Below are 11,363 nucleotides of genomic sequence, written 5' to 3'. Positions count from 1 at the left end.
TTACCAGTGTCTGTGTCACTGATATTAATGATGACACATGCTAGTCATTTTGACAGTGAGCTATGGTCCTTCAACACACACACAAAAAAATGTGTTATCCTTTCAGAAATATTCTGTTCTTGTGATAGGTGCATTCAAACTGAGGAAGGTGGAGAGCTCATAAATACAAAAACTCACCTTGAGCACCATTTACTCAGAGTTTCTGTGGAGCATGTGTCACACAACGACACATGTCTGATTGAATGGCAGATTTTGAAAATAAAAAGTGAAAGAAAAATTAAACACTCTGGTTTAGAAAAGAGGGAGATAAAAACTGTTGCAGAAAAGTACAATGACTTTGCAGTTCAAGTCAAAAGTATTGCAGTGCTTTAAGGAGGTATAGAATGAGACAGGTAGGACACACTCTTTAGCACCTTGGAAACCATCTCAGCTGGCTCTTCTTGATATAAAAGAGTAGTGACTCCACCTAAAGCCTCTCCCCAATGGCCAAGCTGCACTCCCCATTACTGAGGACAAATCCAGCCACTTTGAAGAGGATTGTTTTCTTTCTATTACTGCTCGGTGTTGTACAGAAGGAGACAGTGCAGATACTCCAACCTTCCTGAACTGAACTTTAAATTCCTTTCATTTGGAGAAGAAACCTAACCCAGAACATAAATTTTCCTTTTGAAGTACCCTAAAAATCTTAGTTGTGGTACAGTTAAACCCAGCCCTCCATTTCCCCAGAGTGTTGCTTTTAAATGTCTGACAACATCACCCAAGCTTTGATCCAAGAGCGCCTCATCCAGCCCATACATAACGTGTTTGTAACTGCATTCCTAACCTCAAGGGCACACCAATTTACAAGATTGTTTTTTTTTTTTTTTTCAAAACTCATTGAAAGTCATCTTCTAAATGATTTTCTCACCAAATTCCTCACACATACCGCATTTGAGTGCCTTGGTGACAGCCAAGAGGGCAGTCAATGTGGACTGTCAGCACCTGTCAGCTGCCTTGAGTGTCCCATGAGACAAGCCGGCCACACAGGACGTTTTTTTTTTTTTTTTTTCCTTGACTTGCCAGCCTCTCTCATCTGTCTGTCCACCACTGGGTCTCAGTATTACTCTGCAACATCAACAATGTGGAAACAGACACACAATTAATCGTATCACCTCATCTGAGAAGAAATTTCAAGATGACTTCACTGTCACAGGTGGATGATATCCATTGTCAGACAGTGATGTCTTTTTAACCTGAAAACTTCCAAAAGCCTTCAGAAATGATACATTATCAGAAGTATTCTAAGCAGCCAATTTTTTAAGTAGTTCTAGTCTGAGTCAGGAACACACATTTCGTTCAATGATCATTAGAAAAATACACACCTAAACAAGTATAAACATATTTTATTGATTTTTTACATTTCCATTGTCATAGAATAGAATAAAATACAATACAATCTCAAAACGGGGTGATTGACTGATTGGTTAATTGGCCCTTTAATTGGTTGGTTGATCGTGTGGATAATCTGTGGGCCTGTTGGTTGGTTGATTCTAAATGTCTCTTCTTTTTTTAAGTGTGCAAAGAATCATCCAAATTTCAGTCAGCAGTATTTTTTACAAAAAAGAACAAAAGGAGAAAATGTAATTGCTGAGTAACATTGTTGAACTGAATGAGGTTAAATATTTGTTATTCCTGTAATTATTCTATGGACTTGACACACTAACTGTCAACATGACTGGTAATTTCCTTTATCAACACTTTACAAACAAAAGCATAAAAGCACTTATTCTGATTGCCACTGAGTCCCTTGCTGACATCAGCTCAGCAACACAACTGTCTGTGTGTTCCAGAGATCGAACGGGGAGGCTGTGGTGACCCTGGGGTGCCAGCGTTTGGTCGTCGTAGTGGCGATCACTTTCAACACGGCGACGTGTTGACGTTTTTTTGCCAGGCAGCCTTTGAACTTGTCGGTGAAAAAACCATCACATGCCAGCACAATAACCAATGGTCTGGCAATAAACCCAGCTGTGTCTGTGAGTAAACATTTTTTTTTTCCCTCGAGTGGGCCAATAGTACTGTCCTTTGGAGTCCATTTGTAATATCTGGAATATTGATCACGTTAACCTATTGTCTGTCCTTGATTCCTTCTTCTTTGTAGTTTCCTGTTTCTTCAACTTCACTGCTCCATCAGGAACAATTTTATCTCCTAACTACCCAGAGGAGTATGGCAATAACTTGAATTGCGTGTGGTTGATCATTTCTGAACCTGGGAGCCGCATACATCTCCTCTTCTCCGACTTTGATCTGGAGCCACAGTTTGACTGGTTGGTGGTCAAAGATGAAGGTAATTATGCTGGACCACCTCTTCATTCTTCTTTATTCATTTCAAGAGGAATGGGGAAAATGGAAGATAAACAAAGATGTAAAAAATCAGAAGCCATTTACATCTAAACTACAAGCTAAGCTAATAAATACTAGTGCCTGTTTATTTTATCTGAATTACTTTTACTTTTTCTCTCAAATGAAAGAGAGTGAGAATATCTAGTGTTCCAGACTGCATCTGCATCCCATAGTCATGGTGACGTTTTTTAAGGACTCATCGGATTTACTTGCAAAATGTTTTTTGTGAAAATATATATATATTTAACATTTTGTCCCAAATAATAATGGCTCATGTTTTCCATTAAAGGTCAAATATTAATTTTTATAAATTAGCAATGCAGAGTAAAATACATAATCTATTTTCTGAGAGTTGGCAAAGATTCTTGAAACAAAGCATGCATAACTTCTAAATTATCCTTTTATTCCACAGTGATCTCTTCTTACAATGTACAGACACACACACAGACTCACCTTTTGCTTATCAGTCTGAGCAACACAATATAAATATGTGTACGAGGCCTGTGTGGCTTATCACAGTCTGAGTACCTGTGACATCAGGGTTACAGAAAGTCCTCCTGAGAAAAAAATGCCACGTCAAATGTCAAATCATGACTTAGTTTGAATTAAGATGCAACCATTTTGTACAGGTGAAAAATAAATAGTTTAGGAAATATAGTTCAATTTTTTTGATTATATTTAGGTAAAATTTTAATTGAAAGTCTAAAAGGGAGGTTTTTAAGGTGGAAAATATAGTCTTGATGAACCATGGCTCAATTCTCAATAAGAATTTACTATAAAAATATAAGTGAGTTATTGATCTTGTTCAATATGCTACTCCTGAATCAATGTGAGAATGAATTGAAATTCTTGTAGCTTTGCATCTAGGGCTGATCTGTACACAATCCAGATTTTAAAAGCAATTTTTATATACTTATCTATCTAAATTTTGAGTAATTTTTATATGGTTTATGATCTACATGTTGTATTGCTGTATTTAAAAACTGAAAAGTGAGATAAGACTTGGAAATAAAAATTCATTCATAAACCAAATTGATGACCAACACAGAATGATCCTTGAAATCTCTTAAAACTCACAAAATGTGTTTGAAATTAAAAAAAAGAAAAGGCAAAGCTGCTTTATGATCAGACTTCTTCTGGTGGTCACATCCAGGAAGCTTACATGACAGAGGAAATAATATTTTACTCAATATGTGCAGCTGTGGTCGCAGAAACATCAGACAGCTTTGAGGTAGTCTCAAGATCTTGACCTTCCACATGCCTGCCCATGATTTTCTTTCCAACTCTTTGAGACAACTCTTGGTTCTCTTTGGTATATGTGTCTGTGTGACACAAACTGTATCACCAGACAACACAGTGACTGTTGTCACCCGTTACATCTCCAAATGACCTGATTACAAGATTAAAAACACCTGTGACAGTAATTAGGAGACAGTCATGAGTTGATTTAGTCTCAATAGAAAAATTATTTAACTTCTTTTTTTAATCTATATTTATTTCATTTGTTTTTTCTTTTTTTTAAATAGTTAAACAAATCAAAAGTAATGTTTCACTCTTATTGTTTTTTTTTTCCATTGATTTTTATTTTTGTCCGTTTCAAGTTATTTTATTGGTCATGTATTTTGTTTGTTTTTTTTTTAACTTTTTTTAATTAAATTTAATAACAGAATAAAAATGTTCCTGGTAACATGAGGATAATCAAGCATCAGTAGCCACATATTATACAGTTAATACAAATTGTCAAGAAAATGTTTGCATTTGATACAATTTCTGACTACTATCTGTTTTCCATAACAGACAGACAAAAACCACGTACATTCACATACCCAGAGTTCCCTCAACGATCTACATTTGATTACCTGATGTGCAAATTGACAACCATTCAAACCTTTATTTATTTATTTATTTTTTAAATTGAAGTAAAAAATAAATGTTGGCTATCCCAGTCTTCTCATTGGTCATTATTGTCATAACACTGCATTGGTTATCTTAATCTAAAGTGATACACTCAAATAGTAAATTAGCATTTCTCTGAGTTCTCATTCTATATTCTAGCATTATGAATACTATTCTGATAGATAAGTTAAGTTTAAATCCTGATTTAAAGTTTTATGTGTAAAAATATGCTTTTTTAACAAATATTAAATGAGCATGTAGTTCATTTATTTATTGTTGCTCTTATCAAGCAGCTCTTATAGATGCCTGCACTTGATTTTCTCTTACATCCCAAGTTTCTCCTATTCTGATTACACAAAAGCACATTATCTTTTACTTTTTGACAAATGATAGCATCATGTCTGGACTTGCTGGATTCTGCTCTGCATAATTCTTTATTGTCGTCTTGAGTTGTTAGCTGACTTAACGCAAGCAGAGGACTGTGCTGAACTAATGTGGAGGCCAATTTGTTGCACTAAATGGCCAAATACTGTGACACAAATGTGTCATATGGACGTGAGGTGATACATGGTTACAGCTGCACAGGGCCGTCAGGAGTTTTAGGGCCACTCAGCTGGTGCACAGCGAGTCCATTATGGCTACAGAACAATGCCTTAAAGCCGCTGCAACTTGTACCCCTGAGGGGATGATGAGTACTGCGGAAAATATCATTCTTCCCCCCAGAACTGTCCACAAATACATGCTTTAGGTCATAACAAGGGAAGCAACACAATCATATGATACCAGACCCTCTTGGTTAATTTAGGTACATCATTTGAATGAACCAAAAGAGACCAGAAGAAAAAACATTTAGACTTAACTCAGATCTTCTTCAGGGTTCTAAAGTCTTCAGGCATTTGTTTGCCTAGGTTGCTTTTGTGTTCACTTGAAATATTTAGTTTAAGTTTAATGTAACATTAATAAGATGGTATGTAGAAACAATCTCACACAGGGACATTTATGCACATTCAGTGCACTTTACATGGTGTATTGCTACAGTTTTCTATAATGCATAGCAAGTTAGAAAACATGTTTTTTTTGGTTTTGTTTTGTTTTGTTGTTAGTGGTGGTTACTTCTTATCACTGCACAGTGTACAAGAGACTTGTTCAGAAAACATTGGTTTAAAAAAAAGAGAGAAAAAAATCACTGATATTTGTACTGGATTCCCATTTTTCAGGGGGAAATACAAAAAACAAAATAAATATTAATGTTAGCTATGTTGCTTAAATATGCTAATTGTATTATAATCTTTTATTATTATTATTTTAAAATATTTACCATTTTTTATGTTTTATTTGAAAACTTTTTTTTTTTCTTATAATGTTCGTTTTCATAAAATAAACATTTTTTTTTAATTCATAAAAATGTTGAATGTATTTTATTTTCATCAAATCTTAAAAAAAAAGTTTACCTTTTTATTTACTCTAGTTTATTGTTTGCTCTTTATTCTGAAATATATAAACTGAAATGTGTTTTGGAGTTGTTTAACATTTATCTAACAGTTTTTCTATTTTTTTCTTAGGTTTGTCTGAAGCAACCACATTTGGGACATTCTCGGGAAAAGATGTTCCTGCTCAGATCGCCTCCAATGGACACATCATGAGACTGGAATTTCAGTCTGATCATTCCAACACTGGGAAAGGATTTAACATCAGCTATACCAGTATGAATGCTTATTTTGTCATAAATTTCTTCAACTTTTTGTTTTTATTAAGTGTTTGATATTTGATACCGTATTTTTCGGACTATAAGTCGCACCGGAGTATAAGTCGCAGGAGCCAAAAAATGCATAATGAAGAAGAAAAAACCATACATAAGTCGCACTGGAGTATAAGTCGCATTTTTTTCAAGTAATTTATTTTACAAACTGGTTGAAAAAAACGATATTACATCATCCTTGAAGGTAAGTTATAACATTCATAAGTGAATAGAAAACAGGCTGAATATGTGTCAACACATATTCACATATTAGCATCATGAAAAAAACGAAAAGGTGTAGCATTTATATAACATAACAGTTTTATTTAACTATAGCCTCAAGAACTCATCAACTTTGTATCTTTACTGTAATTAATTGCACGCAATCTCACTCCATATCACTAAATCCCTTAAATTCTTCGTCCTCTGTGTCACGTCTGAATAACTAAAGTAAATAAAGTAATTGCATAGATCACCATAAGAGGGCACTCTAGACTTACGGTCCATATCTCATCATTAAAAATTCGTATATAAGTCGCACTGGAGTATAAGTCGCAGGGACATTCAATCTATGAAAAAAAAAACGCGACTTATAGTCCGGAAAATACGGTACTTTATCCAAATGTACACTGTGTGCGTTCATGTAACATTTTTTACCCACAGAGAACTAATTTATTTAGTAAACTTGAATGTAATGCCTACGTAAGTTTTATTTTTAGGATAGAAGTGAAATCCACAATCAAAATAGTTTTATGATTGGGGTTACTAATTGACAGGAAGTGTTTTCAACACTCTGTTTGATTTTTATTTCTGCATGACCTCCGGTTTCTGACACTTTTAGGGCAGCTATAGTAAAGATTTGATTGCAGAAATTGTTGGATCAACCCTTAAGTAACAATTGTAGACGTATAGTTACCTTGGACAACAAAAGAAAGAGCATTTTACTGGATGCAGCTGTTTGAATTGTGACACAAAAACGGAAAGATGAAACTGACGGATGTGAAATGTGAAAGCAGTTCCAAGACAAAGGTTGTTTGCAAGAGGAGAGATAAACTCCCAAGGAGTCTGACAGGAATGAATAGCCAGTGACAAGGCTGTAATCAGACAGACATGAGTGCAACTGGTGAAGAAAAAGTATCGTGAGACCTAAATCTAAGAATGCATTGTGAGCAGACGGGCTGGGAGACCAAAATAGACCATTAACTGGACAGAGTAAACTCACAAACAGACATAAAAGAAACCTGTGAGGACTTTAGTAGAAGAGAAGGAAAAAACATCAGGAGAAAGGAAGAAGTGGGAATTCATACTAACAATTAAATTAGGGATTGCAGTTGGGTCAACTCAGAATGTCTCGACAACTGTCGGGTGTTCTGTCATTTGAAAAAGAAATAATTGCAAAAAACATGTCAATAACACATGGGAAATTGCAAACTCTGTCCAAAAATGTGCAGCTATTCAAACAAACATTTTAAATAGAGAAACAGTACAAGTGGCTCAAACAAATAAAATATTGCTTAGATAACTAACTGCCAGCATTCCTGTGTCCCAATTTGATTAGTTCTGCTGGACTGATCACTTTTTGCGTGTCTTACTCAAGCTTTGCCTTATTAAGCCTGTCATCTTGTCAGTCTTTGAACCTGACTGCAGTCTGTGTATTTGCCTTCAATGAGATGAACTAGTTTTGCATGACTGACTCTGATTCATTTTCTGTGATTACCATGACATTTTGCACCATTTCACACTGCCTCCCACGTGACCTTGTCTTTGCGCTGTCATTTAAGGGTCATATTTGACAAAGAGAAAAATATAAATGTGAATGTTTTGTATTTATGTGCTGAACTTGTTTGCATGCTAACAGCAAACTAACTTCTTAATATGGGAAAAAAAATATATATATATGTGTGTGTGAACTTTTCTGTTCTCTTTTCTTTTTCTCCTTGTTCCCATTTACTTTCAATCAGTATCAAATCATTGGATATGTGCCCTAGTTTGAATCAGGTTAATCTCTTCAATGTTGATATTATAAGCCAAACATGGTGGAGCTGAATTCCTGGACTGATAACTTAATTCACATTTTTCCACATTAGTTGAGATGTCATACTTTTTAGTAGAGATGATTTTCAGTACATATGCGATTAGCTAATAGTATTTTCTAAATGACTTTGGTTCTGTTTTTTCTTTTTTCTTTCTTCAAATTCTTATTAAATACTTAAAACGTTCATTTCTATTTAAACTTCTTTATTGCTGACTTTTTTCCCCTTTTTGCAGCATTTGGTCAGAATGAATGTCACGATCCAGGCGTTCCCATCAATGGCCAAAGGTATGGCGACCTGTTTCAGCTTGGCAGCTCAGTGGCTTTTCGCTGTGATCAAGGATTCATAAGAACACAGGTAATTATGAAAAAAAGGAAAACTTCTGTTTTTCAGTTTCTTTAATTTTATTTGCAGCCCTTTCAACTGTTTCATAACGGTTTCCTCTTATAGTGAATGTTATAATGGGGTGGTGAGGCCATGCAAATTATTATTAGTTAAGCATGTGTTTATATGTGACTTTTGCACTTTCAGGGGTCAGATCAAGTCACTTGCATCATTCAAGATGGAAATGTTGTTTGGTCTGCTGCTGTACCTCGTTGCGAAGGTGACTATAAATGTTTCTATTCTTTTGTTGCTACACAGTGGATATTATTTCAAAATACTTAATATTTTGGCTTGTGTATTTAAAGTATGATGGCTCCATATTTTCCATTAATTACAATGTAAGCAGACTGAAATACAAGTGTTTCCATGATATGACAACAAGAATGAGTGAATGCAATAATTCGGAACATGCTAATATTTTAGCAGCTTTAGGAAAAAAAAAAATGGGGATAAAGGAGACATCGACTTATTAGATGGGTGGAGCTTATAGCTGTTGCTTTTCTGAAGTTAGTTTCTCGTGGATTACCTCAGATGCTTTTTTGCCTTTTTTTGTCGTGCCTTGAAACGACCTCAATTGTGGACTGGCACTTTATAAATAAACTGAATTGAATTTTCCAAGCGCTGCTGATTGGGAATGCAGACGGTGTAGGAAAGTCACAAAAGTGCTTAGAGTCCAGACTTAAAAGAACAATTGGAATTGGTGAGGTACTTGGAGCTTTGAAAGGACAAAGAAATAAAAAGCAAAAAGAAAAACCTGACAACCAAGTGAGCTTAGCAACACAATGTCAGTGTATAATAAAGAAAAAAAAACTGAATAAAGTAGAAGTGTATTGGTTTATTTTTAACAAAGTTGTTATGAATTAGTAAACGTGTGCTTGTATTTCCTTAAGTCTTTGAAGTAACTCTTTAATTTCTCCAAGGGAACTCATCCAACTGTTTATTGCCACAACATTAGATCTGCTTGGAAATACATTACTACTGAACAAAATAAATATCAGAAAACAACAACAAAAACACTGTAAGAGCTGATGATATCAGAGTTACTAAAAACGGATCTATGTACTCGACACGAGTAGGGCCCACAGCACAAGCTACAAGACAAAAAATGATTAATTTCACTGTCTAATTCTCATGTTTGCTTGTTTGTGTTTGTGTGCAACTTCATCTACTTCCAGCTCCCTGTGGAGGCCATCTCACAGCCCCCAGTGGTGTTGTGCTGTCTCCTGGTTGGCCCTCTTTTTATAAAGACTCTCTGAGCTGCCAGTGGGTGATTGAAGCACAAAAAGACCAAGCTGTGAAGATACACTTTGACAAGTAATTTTTTTTTTTTAGTTACAAAAAAGTCTGTTGTCAAACTTGTTTTAGTTTGTGTTAAAATATGTCTGCTATCAGCATTTTTATTTGGTTTGATGATGTAGTCAGCCACACACAAACCAGAAACCATTGTTGGTCAAATTTGTCTTGCTGGGGTGTGGTGTTCAGGTCAATTTGTTCATGTTTATTTATTTATTTATTTTTTTTAAGAAATAGCCCCAAATTTATGTGTTTGTTGCAGATGTTAATGTATTATTTATTTAGCTTTTCAAAAATTGTTATTCAGACTGTGTGCTTTTTAGATGCATCACTTTCTCCCACTTTAAACCCAGACAGATGCTTAAACTTAAAAAAAAAAATCCTAAAATTATCAGGCACTGGTTTGAGTAAATATTTATCCATCAAATAAATCTCTTAGATTTGCTCATTAAAGTCTGTTTAGCAGAAGTTAAAATCAATTTTCCATGCACTATGTATTAATCTGCTTTGTTACATTTTTCTTCATAGTTTCGAATGATGTTTAAACACTGGAGGCTGTTCCATGTGTAGTATTTCCCTTTTATTTGTCAATATAGGTTCCAGACAGAAGTCAACTATGACACACTGGAGATCAGGGACGGGCCCTCAGCCTCGTCTCCCCTGATCGGTGAATACCATGGCACCCAAGCACCTCATTTCCTGATCTCCACATCCAACTTCCTGTTCCTGTTGTTCACTACAGACAACAGCCGCTCTGCTGTAGGCTTCAGCATCAGATATGAAAGTAGGACTGATTGACTCCTTTATGACAGATGTTTGTTACTGACACATGTCTGCATTCAGCCTGTTGACTCGGTGTTGATTTTCAGGTGTGAAAATGGAATCAGACTCTTGTCTCGATCCTGGCATCCCAGTCAATGGTCGTCGGCATGGCAACAACTTTGCTATTGGCTCCAGTGTCTCATTTGCATGTGACCCTGGATACACACTAAGCGATGAAGAGCCAATTGTCTGTGAGCAGAATCATCAGTGGAGTCACGCTCTTCCCAGTTGTGACGGTACGAATCTGCCTCTCATTTCAGATCTCTATATTAACTTGCTGTATAGGGATTTGTATTTTTAAATAATAATTTTAAACACAATCACTGAGAAAAGTAATCTAAAACCCTCGTTTTTTTTATTCCTTTTTCTCTGAGATTCCACCTACTTTATCTATGAAAATGCCAAGCACATTATCCAACACAGACCGCAGACATAGCTGTACATGAAGACGTGGTCGTGTTCTATACCCAAAATACATGTACACTTAAGTCTAACTGTTTCTCCTGTAAGTAAACATTTTGCAGCTTCTGGTTTGACATTTATTTTCCCTTCTCTTGGCTTCACTTAGGAGTAGACTGTTTTTAAAGCGGTACATTTCATCCACTGGTTAGACTGACTGTGAACCAGTGAAAGTGTGCATGAAGTGTACAATCAAATCGATACTGCCTTAGACATTGCTTTGCTCTGACTTTAAGAATGTGCCCTTTTAAAAGTTCTGATTCCTGGAAGTTTCTTCCAACTCTGTGAAACACACGAGCTGTAGCACAGACTTCATTGTAGCTATATAAGCTACAGCATCATTTGATGCACAAAATCTT

At 35.4% G+C, this 11,363-nt stretch overlaps 1 protein-coding gene across 1 annotated transcript in view; it reads left to right on the top strand.

Moving 5' to 3' along the window:
- LOC112160491 (CUB and sushi domain-containing protein 1) overlaps positions 1–11,363 on the top strand; it is a gene marked incomplete in the record, with an annotated part of 398,036 nt that overhangs the window by 259,687 nt on the left and 126,986 nt on the right. Inside the window, 8 exon segments of the mRNA XM_024295052.2 lie at positions 1,830–2,012; positions 2,138–2,323; positions 5,838–5,978; positions 8,282–8,403; positions 8,578–8,650; positions 9,606–9,744; positions 10,320–10,507; positions 10,593–10,781. Coding sequence (XP_024150820.1) covers positions 1,830–2,012; positions 2,138–2,323; positions 5,838–5,978; positions 8,282–8,403; positions 8,578–8,650; positions 9,606–9,744; positions 10,320–10,507; positions 10,593–10,781 — 1,221 coding nt within the window.

This window comes from Oryzias melastigma, linkage group LG3, assembly GCF_002922805.2.
Source record: "Oryzias melastigma strain HK-1 linkage group LG3, ASM292280v2, whole genome shotgun sequence".
Classification (NCBI taxonomy): domain Eukaryota; kingdom Metazoa; phylum Chordata; class Actinopteri; order Beloniformes; family Adrianichthyidae; genus Oryzias; species Oryzias melastigma.
This window is presented reverse-complemented; position numbering and strand designations above follow the sequence as displayed.